This window comes from Ictalurus punctatus, chromosome 10 (assembly GCF_001660625.3).
Source record: "Ictalurus punctatus breed USDA103 chromosome 10, Coco_2.0, whole genome shotgun sequence".
Lineage (NCBI taxonomy): Eukaryota > Metazoa > Chordata > Actinopteri > Siluriformes > Ictaluridae > Ictalurus > Ictalurus punctatus.
In genome coordinates this window covers 16,461,552-16,483,395 of record NC_030425.2, presented here as the reverse complement: position 1 = coordinate 16,483,395, position 21,844 = coordinate 16,461,552, and the positions used below count along the sequence as shown (strand labels likewise).

General features: G+C 36.9%; 1 protein-coding gene across 4 annotated transcripts; it reads left to right on the top strand.

The window, feature by feature from the left end:
* The first annotated feature begins 417 nt into the window (after nucleotides 1–417).
* Nucleotides 418–21,307, top strand: tpm4a (tropomyosin 4a). 4 transcript variants are annotated; one of them, XM_017478684.3, is made up of 9 exons: nucleotides 418–696; nucleotides 2,832–2,957; nucleotides 15,627–15,760; nucleotides 16,267–16,384; nucleotides 17,340–17,410; nucleotides 17,507–17,582; nucleotides 17,940–18,002; nucleotides 18,111–18,180; nucleotides 20,559–21,307. In XM_017478684.3, the coding sequence occupies exons 1-9, from the start codon at nucleotides 583–585 to the stop codon at nucleotides 20,639–20,641; spliced, it is 855 nt and encodes a 284-aa protein (XP_017334173.1). In that variant the 5' UTR covers nucleotides 418–582; the 3' UTR covers nucleotides 20,642–21,307. The 4 variants fall into 4 exon arrangements, with proteins under 4 accessions (XP_017334173.1, XP_017334174.1, XP_017334175.1 ...); XM_017478685.3 differs by lacking the exon at nucleotides 20,559–21,307 and adding an exon at nucleotides 19,763–20,028; XM_017478686.3 differs by lacking the exons at nucleotides 418–696; nucleotides 2,832–2,957 and adding an exon at nucleotides 7,895–8,318.
* The last annotated feature ends 537 nt before the right edge of the window (nucleotides 21,308–21,844 follow it).

Below are 21,844 nucleotides of genomic sequence, written 5' to 3'. Positions count from 1 at the left end.
TAGTTTGGGAAAATTGTCCATTAAAAAAATTGCATTTCATTACAGAGAAGAGCAGCTTCATTACACTTTTATGAGAGTTTATAACATTATATTATACCAACCTTTAACAGATTAATAGTAGCCAAAACAGTTCTGCTCAACAATCTATATTCATTTATCTGCTGAAACAAATGTTCCCAATCATATGATCCTTATTATGTATGTTGTAACCTTCATATCCACACCATGCTCTAGCACAGGGTTAAATTTAGAAGCAGGTCCTTTCTCTCACACATGCCTCTATCACTTTTTTTAAAGCAAAATACAAGAGCTCCAAATAAGGACAAGGGATTTGAGCTGCTGTGAATGATTCTGGTCCAAGCCATTCCTCCATCTAAGTGGGCTGATATGGAGTCAGGGAGCTGGAAAAGGGAGGGGGCTTAACGCTGTGTCTGGTAAGGTTCAGGACGGCACGATAAGGCATTGTGGTCTGCTTCAGCCACGAGTCTGCATCTATCCTCCTCTCCCCTCTCTGTCTGTACCTGAGGATCTGCTTTAACTTTTTCATTTATTGCTGGGCTTAATTGAGGTCAGATTGTCATCATGGAGGCCATCAAGAAGAAGATGCAGATGCTGAAGTTGGACAAGGAGAATGCCATCGACAGGGCGGAGCAGGCCGAGACTGAACAGAAAGCTGCAGAGGACAGGTGTAAGCAGGTACGGAGAGAGAGAACGATGATGTTCTACTTGTGTAGGTGGTACATTTGGTGTTAGTAGTAGCATAATTCCTTGGTGGCACTTCTCGAAAAAGTTTTTTTGCTGCGTTACTGTAGCACTTTAATAAGAAGGACAAGAAGAATATTCACCTTATTCGTCTAGGGTGATAAAACATAAACAAACTGGAGTGATGAATCTGGCAAGGATGCTCAGTAAGGAGTGAGAGTGACAGAGTGGATTGCTTGGTTATAACAGCATATACCAGAGATTTGACAATGATTACAATATATAATTTCTTAATGAACAACATATCATGCTTTTTAATCCATTTACAGTTACTTTTATATTTGTGGAACATCTGTGAGACAAGTTTGTTGCTGTTCTTACTTATGTTATAGCAGCTATAAACAGTCATTCCCTCACCACACTCTCTTTTCTTTCTCTCTCTTGAAGACAAAAAATGCACAAAGTCCTTCCAGACTTCTTCCACAAATGTTAAATAAACATCTCCTTACAGTAAACATTATCAGTTTATTGAGCATCTGCCACAAGTCAGTGTGAATAAGATGTTTCTATAGTTTATAGTTCATTAATATAAATATTTCATTTCAATTAGAGCCGTTTGAATTAGAACCACTATCAGAGCTGAAATTATTCAACACCTTCTGACCAAATTCTGCAGTTCTGTGGTATAAAGAAGTCTAACTCACACTAAATTTACTCATTTCTTTACAAATTGGTGGACATAAACCGTTCACCATTCCAGACTACTGAGTACATTCCTGAGTGAGCTATTCCTTTGGCTGCCTGGAATCTTGGCAGGTATTTCTGTAGTGCCACAGGAACGCAAGTGAACTGATTAGACTCAGATTAGCGAAGAGTGTTTGTGAATACTGCATGCCAGCAGAGTTGTTAACCTAGACTAAAAATAAGTCACATTATCAGCTCAAAGATGTGCTAGACCTGGTTTTGTTCTCCTGCTGACTAACACGAGTGTTTTAGTGGAATGTTCTCAAATATATTGCTTACTTATATGCCATAACTTCCATTTCAGTGTGTATTAAAAAAGGTTTTCATGGTTTTTTGGTTTACTAGACCAGGAGATAAGCAAAATTAACTCCCCAGTAACATCTTTTCACCCCTAATGATCTAAACAGAAACGTTTACAGCCAGAGAAAGAGTATGTGAAAAAAAACCCAAACATGTATATGTGTGAACATCATGTCCATTTCGTAATCACTTACAGGGTTTGGAAAGTCAGGAAGAATCTGGAATCTGGAAAAAACACAATTTGTAAAATGTTACTAATATATATATATATATATATATATATATATATATATATATATATATATATATATATATATATATTAAAATTCTTTGCAGTGGTTCTCAAAGCAGAGCTAAGCGGTTTGGGATTTTGTTTAATTTTGCTAGTGTTTCTTACAGTTTTTTTTAGTTCTTGGCTGGTTTTAATTGGACTTAATCCAAAAATTTTACCAATTAAAAATGTGTTCTGCCAGTGAAAAGTTCAAGTTTTAAAACCTATATAACACTAATAAATAGGCAGAATGTTTTCGTACTCATTTGGACAATGAGTCCAATATTTGAATAGTTGGATTTGTTCATGAAATCTATCTGTACCGAGGTGATTCATTCAATTGATTTTACAGTTAAAGGGGTCAGTGACTGCTAAAAGTTTCAGGACCCAGGACCCAAGATTATCAATGTTTCCTTATTATTTTTTCCACTAATAAAGCTTCCCTACTGCACAACACACGGTAAATATGATTTTTTTTTAGTATATAGTCAGTGATCTTTAGCAAGAAAATCTGTATAGTGTGTAAAGTTTAAAAATCAATCAGAAAAAAAAATTGCAAACAAAGATTAAGAAACTTGTAATTAACATAGAGCTGGATGATATATTGCAATATTATATCATGGATTTTGAAGATATTTTCATGCCATTTTATGAATCGCAATATTTATTTTCATGAGATTTTTCTTACGAGCACCAACCAAACATAAGAGCCATATTCTATAAAAGCCACAAGTTCAGAAATTGATTTTTAATTCAGGATTTACAAAAAATATTAACAATAATTATCCATACTAATGTGCTGTGTGTCTTCCAGTTGGACGATGAGCTGATGGGCCTGCAGAAGAAGCTGAAGCAGACTGAAGATGAACTGGACAAGTATTCTGAGGCCCTGAAAGACGCCCAGGACAAACTAGAACTTTCTGAGAAGAAAGCCGCTGATGTGAGTGGGATGCTTTATTAGGCTGGAGGGGGAAAAATTTTAAATAACGAAACTTTGCCAGAAGTAAAATGAATCAATAATGGATAGCAATAAATAGAAGCTGGAAACCATCAATTGGTGGCCATTCACTTTCAGTCACTATTAGCAGTAATAGCATTTGAACTCGCAGGAAACGTGAGCTTCACTGTTGCTGAATAAGGATAAATATATAACAGCATATAAAACATTTCATTTCAAGGACTTCTGTGATTTGAGGTGAGTCATATGACTGAAAACTCATGCTGTATTGCTCATCCATGATTTCACAGCTGGTAATGGATGTGTGTTAAAATCAACACCGATTTCATGCTTAGTGAATGATTCAGTGACGGCTTCTGCACTACCAGCTGTGAGCCGGCTTTGATCAGATGCGTGCGATCATGAGAAGCAGTGAGTGTAAGCAGTGAGTGTAATCCTGTCCTCAAATCACTATAGATGAGCTCAGAACATCATAAAACTGAGGACTCTAGTGATGGGAATTACGACTCTTTTCAGTGAGTTGTATCATTTGGATCAGCTCGCAAATAATAGTCAGCTCATCGTTGGCTCCCGAAGCGACACATTGTTTGGTCAATACATTTGTGATATTTTGAACAATGATTCTTAAATTGTTCCTTGAAATCTTACTCTATATTCTAAATAGCAAAATAACACTTTTATTTAAAAGAAATCTATTTAAAAAACCTTCAAATCAACAAAGCACTACACATAAACATCACACTAATGTACAAAACTTCAAGATAATGTGATTTAGGGTAACATGATGTCAAAGTGCCGGCAATAAGGAAATTATGCATGTGGTGCTTCTGATTTTTAGGGCTCGGTTGTGTTTTTTGGTAAACATGGCCCAAATTAGGTACAAGACTGCGTTTCAGTCTGTGTACTGTGTTCTGCAGTCTGTAAAGGAAAGAAACCAGCCCATGCCTTGCTTCTTCATACCATTTGTATTTTAAATTTTGCTGGTGTTGTTGTTCTTGGTTTCACAAACGTAAAAGATATTCCACTTTATGCTATCTTTAACAGCAAATAAGACCTTATTTTTATTTGTATCTAATTTTCCCTTGAAAAAAAGAGAGGAACACAGTTATACCAGCTGGCCCTGATCATGAGTCTGACTGTTTACAGAAGCTCATAGTGTGTTCTTGCTAATCCTCACATGCAAGGCTGGATATATTAATGCAGATGTGAGCAGTAAGTCTTCTTTAATGAGTCTCACCATATGAATATGTGAAAAAATGAGGATTGCACTTCAGTGATTCAAAACATAAGCAGACCAAGCAAGGACAGTTTGCAAAATCCAGTTTCATATATTTTACCTTGTTTGTATTCAGTGTCTATATTTGCGCTGTTTAGCTGAAGGTTGTAGCAGAAATGTTCAGTCAGTAATTGCTGTAACTAAAGAGAGAAGCCTGGAATTTCTCTAAAGTGTCTTTCTCAAACCAATTCTGTGTTTTTGCCAGTACTTAAGCCACAAAGTCCTAGTGTATACCAGCTATATTATGACGCATACATAGGATTATATTAGTAAACAGCACAATTAGGAAAATACCCTTGTGGTCTATAATTGCTATAGCTCTCCTTTGGAGCCTCAAACTGTGCTAGTTTTCTACTAATGTAAACTCACTGCAAGGAAGCTTAAAGAGTCGGAAAATGCTGCTGTTTCCAGTTCTTTATTTGGAACTTGGCCCTGGAAATCTGTTTCAGTCCACCACACCACATGTCATGAATTAGGCAAAACCATAAACTAATTATACATCTGAATTCCCAACCGAAAAGAGGAGGAAAGAGGAAAGAAATACCCCACGGGGGGGGCAGGGCTCTTTTTTTTTTTTTGGCACGCCTGTTACTGATAAGATTAAGGAGCAGTAGTGGGTGCGATAGAGGACGTGTAGTGCAGCAGCCCTGGAATTCTAAGAATCCAGCCAAAACAAACGAAAAAAGGCCACACTCGTGTATGTAATGAAATCAGTGCCCCCTGACTCAGGTTAAACCCAGAGGTGCAACTTCTTTGAGTTAACATCATAGTCTGCAATGTGATAAAAAATAAATTAATTAAATAATATAGCCAAAGCTTGCACTGGATCTCATCTTCCCCTCAGAATGTGGTTTGTTTCATTGAGACATACAGTATCTCACAAAAGTGAGTACACCCCTCACATTTTTGTAAATATTTGATTATATCTTTTCAAGTGACAACACTGAAGAAATTACACTTTGCTACAATGTAAAGTAGTGAGTGTACAGCTTGTGTAACAGTGTAAATTTGCTGTCCCCTCAAAATAACTCAACACACAGCCATTAACGTCTAAACCACTGGCAACAAAAGTGAGTACACCGCTAAGTGAAAATGTCCAAATTGGGCCCAATTAGCCATTTTCCCTACCCGGTGTCATGTGACTTGGTCACTGGATGTTCAACATGGCACCTCATTGAAAAGAACTCTCTGAGGATCTGAAAAAAGAATTGTTGCTCTACATAAAGATGGCCTAGGCTATTAGAAGAGTGCCAAGACCCTGAAACTGAACTGCAGCACGGTGGCCAAGACCATACACCGGTTTAACAGGACAGGTTCCACTCAGAACAGGGCTTGCCATGGTCGACCAAAGAAGTTGAGTGCACGTGCTCAGCATCATATACAGAGGTTGTCCTTGGGAAATAGACATATGAGTGCTGCCAGCATTGCTGCGGAGGTTGAAGGGGTGGGGGCAGCCTATCAATGCTCAGACCATACGTCGCACACTGCATCAAATTGGTCTGCATGGCTGTCATCCCAGAAGGAAGCCTCTTCTAAAGATGATGCACAAGAAAGCCGCAAACAGTTTGCTGAAGACAAGCAGACTAAGGACATGGATTACTGGAACCATGTCCTGTGGTCTGATGAGACCAAGATAAACTTAATTGGTTCAGATGGTGTCAAGCGTGTGTGGTGGCAACCAGGTGAGGAGTACAAAGCCAAGTGTGTCTTGCCTACAGTCAAGCATGGTGGTGGGACGTGGTGTCATGGTCTGGGGCTACATGAATGCTGCCAGCACTGGGGAGCTACAGTTCATTGAGGGAACCATTAATGCCAACATGTACTGTGACATACTGAAGCAGAGCATGATCAGGATGAAGTATTCCAGCATGATAAGGACCCCAAACACACTTCCAAGACGACCACTGCCTTGCTAAAGAAGCTGAGGGTGATGGTGATTGACTGGCCAAGCATGTCTCCAGACCTAAACCCTATTGAGCATCTGTATGTGAGGGGTGTACTCACTTTTGTGAGATACTGTACCTCATCAAATTAAGTTTTTAATTTTCTTAACATAACAGTACTGTCGAGTTCTCGATTTGAATTGGTCAGAATGTGAAAAATGCAAATCAGAGGTTTCTATTAATGCACTTGTTCTAATACATCACTGCTTTTATTGTAATACTTTATTGGACCGGTACAGTGGTTGATCTAGATAAACAGATTTTATTAAAATGTGTGCGATTGTTGATATGCCAAATATTTGTGGATGGAGTCTCCTGTGTCAGAGCTTTGTAACGGTCAGAGGTAAAGCTGTGTAATTTTAAGTTTTATTACATGGGAAAGTCTTCAGGACCGCTTACATTTTTGCAGTTTTTTTACAACGTGACAAATAGATTTTTTGTTGTGTAATTAACTTCAAGAATAGTTAACTTCAGGTCATTAATTTCAAAAAATAGGGAGGCGGGTGAGAGAATGAAAATTTATAGCTGCTATAATGATAAATATAATATAATAATATAATAATAAGTGATAACAGGAACTAGCTTGTTTTGCAGATGTTCCACATAATTAAATGTAACCATAAATGGATAAAAAGTAAATAGTGTCATTCTGTAATAACATAAAAATTGCAATAGTTGGCAAACTGACATGACATAGAGGAGTAAAACACTTTGGAACATGCTGTTATAGGAAAATAATCACTGTCACATCACACTATTTTTGATTATTTTTCTATAACATCATGTCCCAAACTTGTTTTATTCCTTACCAAAGAAGAAGGGTGCAAGGATGAAGGACATAAAGTATTTTTTCTGGGCATGTTTCTTTTAAATGCTCTCTGTTACTCTGATAGCAAACCTTTATTAGAATTTTTTGTTTGTGTGAGTTTACAATTACTGCTGAGTGCTGAGGTAGAAAATAAAATATACTGCATTAACTGTATCATTATGATGCGGATGTCTTCATCAACCAGATTTCAATTTTTTAATCTGGCAAAGTTCGACTATTGTAACTGGGGTAACCTTCAATGGTATGTACTGTTTTATAGTTTTTATTTATGTATCTTTGACATAGAAAAGTGAATGAAGTGTGAGTACATCATACTTATGGTCTAATTCTGTACTATAAATGTCTTGATTACACTAAATTCACTTGCAAAGTCAAAGATACATAATAAAGTTACTAAAGATGTACCCTAACCTTTTTGAGTGCATATAATAGCATGCTGTTTACATAACATCTTGAACAATTCTGAAATTAGATCTTAATATGTATTATTTGTGAGCATGTAAATACACTCAGGGAGTGTTATACATCAGGAAGTCACCAAAGAGCACTGTTATGATGCTCAGCCATAAATTCCCTTCCTTGGTCCTATTATTTTACTTGAAAATTATAAATACTATCCTAAAAACAGTCAAATTTAACAAGTAGTGACAGCAGGTTCACTTATATGGCTGATAAATTAAATTAACAACCTGTCAGTAGTATTTAAATCGACAACCGGACTTCAGTTAGTAGCTGACTTGTTAGACCCGCCCATGTTTAAAATATTCACGAATGACAGGTTTCTATTGGACATTCACAGTGACGTTTGGCAGCAGGGTTTTCCTTTCCGGTCTTCTTTTATGGCTGGATTCCGTGCGTAGTCATCCGTTACATTCCTGAAAACCCAGTGAGACAGGAACGGAATTCTAACAGACTCTTACCTTTTTTTTAAAATATATATTTTTGTACTTTTTTTTATACTTCGAACGGAACTGGGAAGGACATACGAAGAAGTCTCATTCCTGTCAACTTTTACACATTAGTTATCACTTGCACTCATATTCAAGTTCAGTTTAACGGACTTTTTAAGGATTGCAATTTTATAGACTGTGACTTATTTATTTTCTCAATTAGGTTCGTTTTATTCGTTTTTTAATTTTATTTTATCAAAACATAATTTAAAAATGGCAGGTGTAATGTCTTTGGACGCGGTAAAGAGAAAAATCCAGGCTCTTCACGCGCAGGCGGACGGCGCGGAGGAGCGCGCGCTGAGTTTACAGAGAGAGCTCGAGCTGGAACGGCAGCAACGAGAAAACGTGAGCGATGGAAACGCCATCCACTTCCTGTCTTCTTTCCCTTCTCTGAGCTCCTTTAAACTCTGTTTTCCTCTTCTTTTCCAATCTCAAGCCCAATGGTTCTAACGTTGTAAGTTCTACTAGGAAGCCACCCTTTGAATCAAGAGAAACACTGTTAGGATTCCACAGCTTTGAAAGAAGTTCTAAGAAGTTTTTAACTTTTTAAAAAAAAAACAAAATATTGATAAAAAAAAGTGTACTGTATTACACAGTATGTCAAAATAGTACACCAGAATATGGTTCCACGGTTACCATACGTGTAGTAAGATTTTAGTCCACTGTTTATTAGGCTAGTGTGCGGTTTGGGACGGAACCGTCCAGCCCACGTCTTGATGCCATTGCACAGTGTGCCAAAAACAAACCTTTCACTATGTGTAGACTCTGTGTGTATGTTTAAATCTGATATTTCATATAACTATGACTCATGTTAGAGAAATGTAAAACTTCCCAGAGCTTTCTGAAGCTGTGTTTATGGGACGTAAGGGTGAATGAGTGGTGTGCATGTGTCGTTATTTCCTGTGAACTGTGCAGATAGGATATCCACTATGACTTCTGTCCTACAGGATAGAGACGAAGAGCTGCTGACCTTCAATGGCTGGATTAAATAATCTGAATTTGCTTTCTAGTCAGTGGCAGTTTTGTCCGTCTTTCAAAAATGTTCAGGAATTACATTCAAAATATTCAAAAATGTTATGTTAAACTGGCTTCAGAACAAAGGGAAGACACCCTCCTCCACTTCCACATCTAGATACATTCCTTCATGATAGCACTGTGCACTGCTGACTTTCCAAAAGGCTGATGATTGGTTTAAATTCATCATAACATCCTGGTAAAGACAGTCATAACATCTATATTGTGACAAACCATTATTTCCAAGGCTCGGTAGTTCCTAGAGAACCACATGGAACACTATCAGACATGTAGTACACTACATTATGTAGTACCCTGTACAATGAACAACTTGCATATCAGTATTTACATTAATGTGTCATTTTCAATGGCGCCCAATACTGAGTTTGTATTATTATTATTTTTTGTTTAAACTTCGTTCATCAATATCTAGACTTATTTTCAGTTTGGTTAACGGATACCCACAATGCCATTCAATTACCTGCTGATAGTGGTGTCAGTGAGAATTAACTCTCAGTTCCTCTCTTCCTTAAAGGGAGCAGTGCAGTGAGGCTTTAGTCCTTTAGTCAGTCCAGCTGCTCTGCTTACATTTTCGTACGAATACTGCTGTCAACGCTATAGCGCTAATCATCTCGTAGAGCGCTAACCACGGCAGCAGCTCTGATATCGATATAGGGTGTAGTATCCTGTATGACAGTGATGGACCATTGGTTGAGGGACTGGCCTAATGATTGGAAGGTCATGAGTTTAAATCGCAGCATCAGCAAGCTGCCACTGTTGGGTCCCTGAGCGAGGACTTTAACCCCTCAACTACTCAGTTGTATCCTGTCTCAATTGCAAGGATGCTAGGTGCCAAATGGCTCCCTACTGGACATATAGTACATTACAGTAAGTGCATCAAATTTAGCAGACTTGTATGTGAAAAGTAAAAAGCTGAAAGTAGAAATGGACACACATTAGACATGCAGTACACTAATGTAGGAAGTAGAAAACTGAGTGCCAAGTTCCTCCCTATTGGGCATGTAGTGCACATACAGGGATGAGGCAGCCATTTGGTTGTTGGAAGCTGGAGATCACAGGCTATCACTATGCTATGAGATCTACTCATCATGGAGTGACTCTCTTTTTATAAGTTCCAATAAAAATAGTCCACTTGTGTGGAATTTTCTGATATTTGTAAGTTTGTAAGTTGTGACTCGATGCTTGCTAATGCTAAGTGTATTTATAGTGTGATTTTAGTTGTTCCAAGTCTTTTCTTAAAAATTTACAAACACTTCTTTGTTAATAATCTTGATATTTATGATCGTCATTGTCATTCTGACTTTCCTCTGTCCACATAAAAGACTTTTAGCTAGCTACATTGTTAGCCACTAGTCACTGGCTAGTCTATGCTCTGTGTCCATATTTCCCAGTTGTATAGCAAAAGTGTTCTCAAAGGTGGAATTGTTACAATGTAAAAATAAAATTCACAAATTGAGCATTGAATTTGATTTCATATGAAAGTGTGGATGAGTTTTGAGTCCTTATATAGAAATGACAGAAGCTCGGAGTGGGTGTACCTGTCAGAATAATGTTTTTGGCATTCATACAATTTGGCATTTACTGATTATGTTAGCAGGTTAACAAAATCAGTAAATACAAAAAGGCCAGAATTTATGTGTGAGGAAGTCATTTCCATAGATATTCAGTATTAATTCTAGCCAGTTGGCTAACTTGAACTACCTTAGAAGCATTTCTGAGAGGATTTATCATATTCCTAATATTCATGTTCATAATCCTCGCTGACTGATATCGAAAACTCATTTCTGTTTATTAAAACTGCATCTACTCTGAAAGCTTAACCTCACTACCTTAAATCTGGAGGTAAGGTTTCAGGGTTACAGTATGATTAAGGGATCTTAGAGGTGAATATCACACCACTGAGATGCCTTTGTCCCATTCTGGACTGGGGTGTTCCCAGAGGAGCTGAATGAGGATGTCATTCCTGTTCCACATCTGCGCTTCCTGTGCACTAAGATCAACATGCAGATAGGCAGGAAGTAGGCCTGGACCTAAATGAAGGTCCATTACATGGATGGAGATGTGAGAAAGCTTGCTTTGTGAATATTGCCAGGTTATGCTCCTGAAAAATCCCAATTTAATTAGGTTACTGTTTTTTGGGCACAAAATACCAGAGTATGAATAATTGCTGACCTTCCAGTTTTTACATGCCCTTCACCAGAACAGCAGAGCTCATCCTGTGACCTGTGAGTTATGGCTAATCATACATAAGTTTGAGTAAGCATGTACACCACCAGGGCTGTTGTTTGTAGCTACAGTAGCCACAGTCTCTCTGTATATATATATATATATATATATATATATATATATATATATATATATGTATATATATATATATATATATATAGAGAGAGAGAGAGAGAGAGAGAGAAAGAGAGAGGATGTTACATAGGATCCCCAAAGCCTCAGAAAAATCCTACCATCACTGAGATCTTTGTCCCTGCAATGCAGCTTTTCTGAAGACTCTTCAAGAATGTGCAAACTAGCAAATGAAAGCTAAGTGTAGCTTTCTGTCATTATTTGTCGACGATTTGTATGGTTCATACATGTATATACATTCTGCTTTATTGGCGTAGTAGTTGGGAGTCATGGACAGAGATGTGTCAGTCATGTGTGCTTGTTAAAACATTAGGCTCTGCCCATTTAAAAAGTTCTTAGATCAGTCTTAACAGCAAGTGGAGGTGGGCGATATCACAAGTCGATACGAAGTGGTTTTTTGTTCATATCACAATACTTTAAGGCATTTCTATGATACACAATATGTAGATTTGCTAAGAATCAAATGAGGAAAGCAATGGGCACATGTTGCCTCCAGTTTAGCATTGTGCAGAGTGCATGTCTAAATCATACAATCATACATGTGTCACCTTAAATCTTCTCAAGGTGTTCTTGGACTTGCTGAAGTAGTTTTTGACACACTGTTGTCTATAAACATGAACAAAAGGAGGTCTCACAGCTAAAAACAGTCATAGCTCCAATCACTTTCTTCCTTAGCACATAGTTTGGTGTCACTTTGCACCAGCATCAGAATCGGATAGTAGGCGTGGCCTAAAGTTTAAAGGCTGACACCAAATAGGTCTTGGGTGATCAATTAAATCGGGAGTGAAAGGAAGCCATGTAGACCATGTTTAGTAGTTTTTTATTGAATTAAAACATGTTAATAAAGTTTTTACTGTACTGAAATGTAGTGAAATTGTGAGACTATCAGTTTAGCTTTAAAGAGTATAGACTGTGGTCTTAAAATGTTGTTGGAATTGGAAATTGTTCCAAAAAATAATATTTTAGGATTAATATCACACATTTAGAAAACTTACAGAAACAGTCGATGCTGTGTGTGGACGTGACAGGACTGCACTAAATGTTATAGGAAAAGAATTAAAAACCGTACAGTGTAATACAGTGTGAGTTCTTATTACCGCCACAAAGTTCATTGTTTTCAATATAACAGCATATATATATATCAAAGCGTTATATTCTTTTTACACCACTGCAATTTGCCAATGGTTACAATTTTGATGAATTAAAGAATGACACGTAGTATTTTTATCTTTATAGGTACATTTAATGTTGTGGAATGTCTGTGAAATGCATTAAGCACATAAATATAAACCTATTATCTGCTGACGGCAATACTGCCAGAGCTTCTGTGGTATAAATGGGAGTATATTATAATAATGATATAACTGAAGAGTTCAGCGAGTCCATTTGACCCTGTCACTGTGGGTATGTGGTAAAAAAAAAGCTGCAAGAAAGCTACTTTTTAAGAGCATAACTTGCAGCTCTGCTGTGCACCACAACCCGATCACTATTCCCCAGTCTCATCTCTTTTGCTCACATTGTGTCGGACACACATGGCTCCATTTAACAGTCCCCCCCAACTGATTCCTCTCATGTCTTCCTGGCCCTCCACTACGGTCATTCACCAATGCATGTGTGTTTTACCATATAAGGCATGCATTCCCAGGCATGTGGGGAATGCAGTGACTAAGGAAAGGAGTGTTCTGGAGGGAGGGACGTGGATGTGAAGGGTAGAGGATGTAGAGTGCATCTATTTCCTGTGAGCTTTTTTGTCTCCTCCTCTCTTTGTCACCAGTTTCCTCATCCTCCCTCATTCTGAATGCTTCGTTACACATTTGAAAGCTTTTCCAGCCTTTCACTGAGAATCAGCCATAATTATTCTGACCCTGCGTCCAGATAAAACGTAAAACTAACACGAGAAGTCACAAATGGAAAAATCCATTTGACACAAAATCGTGGCAGTCTAGAGAGCAACAAGGAGAATACATTTGAATATATAATAACGCTACCTATATCATATAATAATGAACATAAAATGATGCTACCTCTCTGAGATAAGTCAAAATGAGATTAAAGGTGAGATTAAAGATTTTTAAATCAGGATACTTTCTGTAAAGTGACAATTTGGCAGCTTCAATAAAATATCTGCTCAGAGGAGAGATTCATGTCTCTGTGATGACCCTGGAAGTAAACAGATTTGTAATTATTTTAAAAATACAGATGATACACGCAACATCACAAAAACATATATTGCGACATTATTTATTACAGTATTGATACTATATGTGCTCATCATCATTTACATTATTGTTATTTACTAACAGATCATTCACCTGCACGGCGGAAAAGCTACGTAATCTAAGCCTAATAATCAACAGATTTTTAAAAAGTGTTGTAATTTAACAGAAAGCATATACTCCTTGATATATTTTGTTTTTTTGTGAATCGATGTGTATTTAACAATGTAACATTTATGAAAGGAGTCTTCAGTATCAGCACCTTGTAATAGTCGGAAAAAAAAAATTGTGGAAGCTGAAAGATCTTGATTTCAGGGCCTGTCCTGGAGTTTTGTGTCTTGGTCAGAAGAGTGTTCAGCATACCAGTTTTTCTCCCAAAGCTGAACTAACTCTCCTATGGAGGGATTAAATAAACACCAAAAAAACAAGTCTTCTCCAGTTTTTCCATGTTCTCTCAGATGTTCTTTCATACTTTTTCAATGGCTGGTAATAATCTGGCTGTCAGATTGTCATACCTTTCTAACAGTGCAGCAGTGTGCATGCACAATTCAACCGTGGTAATATTGTGTGTAATTATATGCTAATGATCAGTGTAGAAAGTGTCTGATTGTTTGTGTTGGCTTGGTTCTGCCTGCAGACAGAAAATTGTCACAGAGACTCTGTTGTGTCCTTTTTGCTAGGAGAAGTTTTGTTTGACAGGCTCGCAGAGGCTTGTGCTGGTTGAGAGAGTAAATATTTCTTTTGTTTGCTCTTTCCTATACATAAGAATAGGGACAGAGAGCCTTGTTTTTCTTTTGTTTATTGATGATACTATGAGATATGAAGGAGGAGGATTTGAAGGGCAATGCTTTACAGTGCATTCACACAGGCAAGGAGCATATCATTCACACTTTGGCTCCTGTGGGTGTGACCTGTTTAGCTTTTTTCAGTTCTGATACAGGTTAATGTATATATAAATTATATATAATATGTTGTTTATAAAGACTGTATGTGTTCATTGTTCCATACCAAACACTGTTGAATTGGAAGTAAATGAAGGTAGGAACTGAATTTAATAGAGAATTGAAGAAACATCGGACAGCCCATACAAAAACTCAGTTTAAGAGGGAATTCCATCAAGTAGTTTCAAAACTGTTAATATGTGATTTTAAGATGCCTATTAACAATAACTCTTAAAGTAGCAACACCTACACTACAAGATCTGGTGACTGTAAAAAGAGTAACATACAGTAAGAGTCAGGATATAAGTTCATGAACTTGTTTGTGCTTTACTGTTGATCCATAATCAGAATCTTAAAACAGGCAAATGTCAAAACCAGGACTTGGAAAATGAGTCTAGGACCCAATACTAAAAAGTATGACAGAACTTTGTGACACAACAAGAAACACCAGGGGATACATATACAAACTAATCAAGGAATAGCACAGAATAGGTGCACACCTTGGGGGAACAAACCAATGACAGGAGTGGAGACAGGGCTACAACAGCAGCAAAAACATAAGCACATAGAGCTTGTCACAGTGGGAACCATGAAGTGAAGGGGGAGTTAGTACAAAATGATGCATTTCATATGCAGGTCATAGAGTTTATGATGTTAATAATTAATACAGTTACTTGGGTTATATAAGTAAGGTAGCTAGCTAACTGACTGCTTTGTGTGTTTTTTGGTTATTTTTGTCACCAGCCAGAATATCTGGGTAAACCTTTGCTAGCTACAAATAAGTTAAACTAAAACTTAGTATTTAAATGCATGTATCACTCAAACCTCCTTTGTTTGAACCCCCCCCCATCCCACCAGTTTTACAGTTAAACTCTTGGTCATGAACTCAATGAATGTTCAAAACTCAACTCAACTGAACTTGTTGCTTGCTAGTTTACTTAGAGAAGATTTTAGCCAAGATCCGCTGAAAAAATCATTAAATTCAGTTGATCCCATTTCAGCAGATTCATATCAGTCAGTTAATGTAGGGTAAAACGTTGTTCTCTTAGGATGACACATTATTGTCTCTTCACAAGCCCTGACGTCTGATGCTGTGTTTTCAGGCTGAAGCTGATGTGGCAGCTCTGAACCGCAGGATCCAGCTGGTGGAGGAGGAGCTGGACCGGGCACAGGAGAGGCTGGGCACGGCGCTGCAGAAACTGGAGGAGGCTGAGAAAGCTGCAGATGAGAGCGAGAGGTGAGGAGATAGAGGGGTGCCCCAAGGCATGATGGGCCGCATGCTTTCCTACTGTTCAGTGGCACAAGGATGAATTACAGCTGTTGTTGTTGACTGGATATTGTATTGCATTTTATAATATTGCTGACAGTAACAAAACTGGCTTCTTTCATAGAAGTTCTACCATATTAAATATTAATACATTTATGGTTCTTTGGATACTTAACACTTCTAGTTTTGTCACTGGGTTCCATTTTTAAAATGGAAAACCCTGTATTGTAGCATTCTACATAAAAATGATTTCCCCATACACTCCAGTTTTTTTAATCGATATCACTGAAAAACTATTTTGGGTCCAGTTTAGCACAGTGACATATAGGAAGGTTTGATATCTTGAAATAACTGGGTTTCCAACCTTACATTACTGAAGGTTTGAAGACAGTGGCTCTTTGGAAGATACTGAAAGTCATTAGCTATACATGTTGAAGTCTTTGACATCATCTTCATTGGTTTTCTGTGTCAACCAGAGGCATGAAGGTGATTGAGAACCGTGCAATGAAGGACGAGGAGAAGATGGAGATACAGGAGATGCAGCTAAAGGAAGCCAAGCATATTGCTGAGGAGGCTGACCGAAAATATGAGGAAGTGAGTGAAGAGCATTATTTACATTTGATCATGTAGATGATAATAACCTGCATTCCACAGTGGAATTTCACCATCACAAGCAAAACCATGGAGATTAACTATATAGATATGACACTGAGCTTTATATCTTTGAAGAAATAATGATTTTTATTTCTTTATTTACCTTTTTATTTTTTTTAGCACAATTTTCACATGTACTGTACACTGTTCCTAGTGTACGTGTAAAAAGTGAAATATACTTTGGGCTTAATCCTATCTGCTCTAGGGGTGCTGTGTCATGGCTGACCCTGTGCTCTGAACCCAGCTTCCTAAGAAGGAACTTCCTAAGAAAAGAATCTTGTAATCACAATAATGTACATATGTGACAAATAAAGGCTTTCTTCTTATAGAACTCAAGCTAACTAAGGAAGCTTCGCTAGTGTGTTAGATACTTCTCCTGTCTGGTTGCATTAATACATTTAATCCTGGAATGACTTTTGGCAATCTACAAACATAAATGTTAGCTTTTAAACTTGAATTAAAACATAGCTGAACTGTTTAAATAATGTTAGCACTTATAGCGAAGAGGAAGCTGATTAAAATAGCTAAACAATTAAATAACGTGATTTAATCATGGGAACAACCTCTGAAAATATACAAACACAAATATGACTAGTGTCTCAGATTAGATGGCACCAAGCTAACTAAAATGAGTACAGTAGATAACTAAGTAAGGTAGCTAACAATTGAGATGCTCTGCCTATTATGTTACATTACGTTATCCAGCTGCATTAAACACCTGGCAATCTACAGACAGAAATAAAGCTATTTTACAGTGCTAGATTCTCAGCTCAGTTATTTGCTAATGCAAATAATTAAGTAATCTCGAGCTAGCTAGGTAGATATTCTGTGTTGCATTACATTAGCTAACGGCATTTAAAACCAGAGAATGATTTCTGGACTGTTTCTGCATTAGGTGGCCCGTAAACTTGTGATACTTGAAGGTGAGCTGGAACGAGCTGAAGAGAGAGCTGAGATGTCTGAATGGTAAGTGCTCAAGTGTCTTCCCTCAGTCGGTATCAGAATATGTTTTCATTTTATTGTTGGCTGATATGCGGTGGTTTGCTTTTTGGTTTCTTACAGCAAAGTTGTCGATCTAGAGGAGGAGCTAAAGAATGTAACCAACAACCTCAAGTCCCTAGAAGCTCAGGCAGAGAAAGTAAGATAACACCCTATTATAAAGTGTTTAAACTGAGTATGAGCCATCTTTCTTTTCAAAATAATGCAAATGTAAATGTATTTGCAACAGGATTATTATAACAATTTTGTTAAATAAAACAATATGATAACTACAATTTAAGAATAAAAAGAAATAAATAAGAAAAAATTATGTCTTTGACATTTACTTAAAAAAAGAGCAAGGATTCATTTTCCATTTACAATAGACAATAAATCTACAACTATGCTTGACAACTTGTATTTTTGGCTATCAAATTATGGCATTTTATACAGAAAAAGTGCTGGTGATGTTGTTAATAATTAATACATTTCTGCATCACCATCTTCTCTGTTTCAGTACTCAGAAAAAGAAGACAAGTACGAGGAGGAGATTAAGGTTCTCAGTGACAAGCTGAAGGAGGTACAGTGCTGGTGTATTGTGAATGATACATGGGGACTGATGATGGTGTGATGGTGTGTGTAAGCGTTTCAGTTGATCATCTGTCTGTGTCCTGTTGTGTTTGATCAGGCCGAGACCCGAGCAGAGTTTGCAGAGAGAACAGTGGCTAAACTGGAAAAATCCATTGATGACCTGGAAGGTACGAACATTTTCATTTCATAGTCTGCAGTATCAATAATATACTCTGTATGTTGCAGTGTGATGTCTTTTCCTAAATTACCTTTTAATCTCTAGAGTATGTATATGTGATTTACATATGACATTCTCATAACATTTCTGTAACACTAAGTAAAACTCTATAACAGTGGCAGATATAATAATATCCTAGATTTAAAAAATCTTCCGGTTTTAACCATGTCCCAAACCACATACTACCTTACTGAGTAATATATCAATACACCAATGGTTTCTGTAATATTTAAGTATCCATTTTAGTGCACTTGAAATCCATTGGAGCATGTTGAAGAAGATCATACCATTACGTCCACCTGCAATTCGAATCAAACCTAAATAGAATTTCAGAGAATAAAACTTACGTTTTCATATTTTAAATGCTGGGTGGTCTAACTTAAGAACAGAGGTTGAACGGAGTGGATCCATCAATGTTGCCGAATCATAAATGACCAGTAGATGGCCGAGTAACGTGTATTAGAACTCCACACACAGCAGTGACTCCACAAGTAGCTCGCAGTAAAATTTTTCATCATGTAGCTTTAATGAAATTAAAGGAAAATTATTGATACAGGCTTTCAACAGCCACACGCTCTCAGTAAAAAAGTTCTAATCTGTACTTTCCCAGCTGCTGGTGTTGTACGCTTAAGAGTAAATTTTTTTGTACTCTTTACCTGGTACCAAAAAGCTAATTAATGCTACAACAGGGATCCTTAAGGTCCAATTATGTGCCATTAATAATTTTAGATGTACTCTATATTCACATCTTCTGGAGAATTTACAAAATATCAAAATAAAGTTTTTTACAAAATAGGGTACAGAATATATACCCTTGAATGTATCATCCCACCAACAAGGAAAAGTGCAGTTTAGCAGCTTTTTAAAAAAATCGTACAGAAAAGATTTTTATTTTATTTTATCTGAAAGTGTATCAGCTTTGGCTGTAACTGAGGCTTGAATAGTTAAAGGTGCCTTGACATGCACGTTTCTCTTTTCCTCTTCAGAATTATTTGTTCAGATATCCAGCATGGGTACGGTTTCATAGTCCAGGAACAGGCCGGTCTACACCAGTCATAAAGCATTTCAATACAACATAGCAGCATTATGTTTTAATCTGGTCTGGGAGTTTCGTATTTCCGCACGTTGGAGCGTTTCTCCTGAAGGCTATTTATTCTGCTGAATTTATGGAATCAGCTGAGACAGGCCGAGCGTTGCTATAATCCTGAGAGAAATAAAGAATGTCTGCTGTCAGGAGAAACACCGCTTCCTGTGAGAGCCTTGAGATTTGTCGACTGCACAGACGTATATGTGCAGAAGCAATATGAGAGCATATTTGCTAGATGGAAACTTTACCCACAGGTCATTGCTCACATTCGTGGGATTTGCACAAGTTCTTTAAGAGGATAGCAGCAGCTTGATTTTCATGTTCTTTCTGTGCCTTTGGATTTTTACACACATATTCTGCTTCATCTGCTAAATCCATTTTCTCTCTCTCCTTCTCTCTCTGTTTGCAATATTCTGTGCTTGCTTTTTTTCCTGCTGATCTCCAGACGAGTTATATGCACAGAAGCTGAAATACAAGGCCATCTCGGAGGAGCTGGACCATGCCCTCAATGATATGACCTCCCTGTAGATGCTGCTTTCTCGTCTCTCTCTGTCTCTCTCTGTCTCTGTCTCTCTCTCTCTCTCTCTCTCTCTCTCTCTCTCTCTCTCTCTGTCTCTGTCTCTGGCTGGCTGAAATATCTTAGCTAATGTCTGCTGTACTACTGTTATACCATGCAAAGGAAAATAAAAACTGTCTTTTCCTATTTCCCAACATGCTTTCATTCATGCTCTCATTCATTCTTGTTTTTGCAGAAACATCAGGGCACATGACTATACACATACTCTCTCTCTCTTTCTCTCTCTCACACATACACAATACAAATGATTACATATTAGTTACATATTAATAGCTATTATAGTATTACAATATGTTTGATTAGGTGTTATTATTTGTTTAAAAGTCAACAGTTTTGTTTTGAAAGTCAACAGGTGAGGTCAAGTTTATCTCGAGTTCGCACCCTCTGTATGTCTTCACTCTCACTCCTAAATGTGTTTTCATTGTTTCTTCTGCATGTGTTGAAACTACAGCCACGTGCATGTTGGTTTACTGCAGTTGGACCCACATTCGTCACTTAATGCATGCAAATGAATTTTACAGCTGCAGAATCATGTTGAATCAGAAAAGGGCTAACAGCCACAGAGAAAAAGCAAACCATGTCATTTTTTTTTCCTCAAGTGCAGTACACGTTGAACAAAACAATTCCAAGAGCTCATTCTACTTTTTATCTTATCTTTTTGTAGAAAAATTAGCAAGTGCAAAAGAAGAAAACCTTGGAATGCATCAAGTTCTGGATCAGACACTGCAAGAGTTGAACAGCATATGAAAAGTAGGAAAAAGGAGTTTCATCTTGTGACATTCCACAAACAGATTCATTCCTCATGTCTGTCTATACAAATCTCACAGAGGATTAATTTAATTTGTTTGTTTTTTACTCTTAGAGAATATCCCAAATCTTAGCTTAATAGTGATGGTAAAAGTGAAATGCACATTTGTTTACATTGTATTTGACACAGTTGTGCAGACATTTGAAAATATCCCTAGTGTAAACATGAAAATTCCCCAAAACATTATAGATTGAGTTTGCCATCTAGTGGTCACTCGAATTTTTATAAACATGTTATTTGAATAATTTTGTTTTGCTATTACTATTAAAAAATTGTGTTTTTAATTTCCATTTGTGCCCTGAGTTGATGACAATCCATTAAAATGGATGCTAGATGGATCAAAAACATTATAATATGCCTTTTTGTATACATTTAATAATTATTTTTTGTCAATAAGCTCAGAAAACACAAGATAACTTTAAATCAAACTGCTGGATGGATGTGTTGATACGTGTGTTGTAGTTCAGTGCTGAGCTGAAGACATTCCACTCTTCATGCGGACCAAAATCACATTTCATTTATTTTCCTTTTTATCTGATTCACTTTCTGTGTTTCTTGAAACATTTTTCCACTTTGCATGTAATAAATTTTTATGAAAATGTTAAGGCCTCATTTGTTTCTGTTTGTCGGAAATGAAACCATGGATTATATACAGAGTTGCAACTTTATACACACTTTCCTTAGTGATTAGCTTATTTTTGTGCTTCTGAATGTAAAATGAAGTGTGATTTTTTTTATTTATTATTTATTATTTTTCAGAAAGAAATATATAAAAAGTAATAAACAAAAAAACAAGTACACCTTTTTTCTGTAAGCACTGTGTACATTTGTCATTTTATCAGACAAATTACTGTACACAGAAATATTTGGATCAATAATCAACTTTTGGGTGGTAAAAGTAACTTAGATTCACTTCAGTCCAAATCACACATCCCATCATGTATTATTTTCCTATAACATGTCCCAAAGTGTTTTATTTCTTTTATACCACAGCAATTTACCAGTGATTGCACTTATCAATTTATTAAAGAACAACATGTCATATGTTTATTATACTTTTATCTGTTATAATATATTTAATGTCAAACATCCATGAAACAATTTCCTGTTCTTACTTATGTTATAGCAGCTATAAACACTCA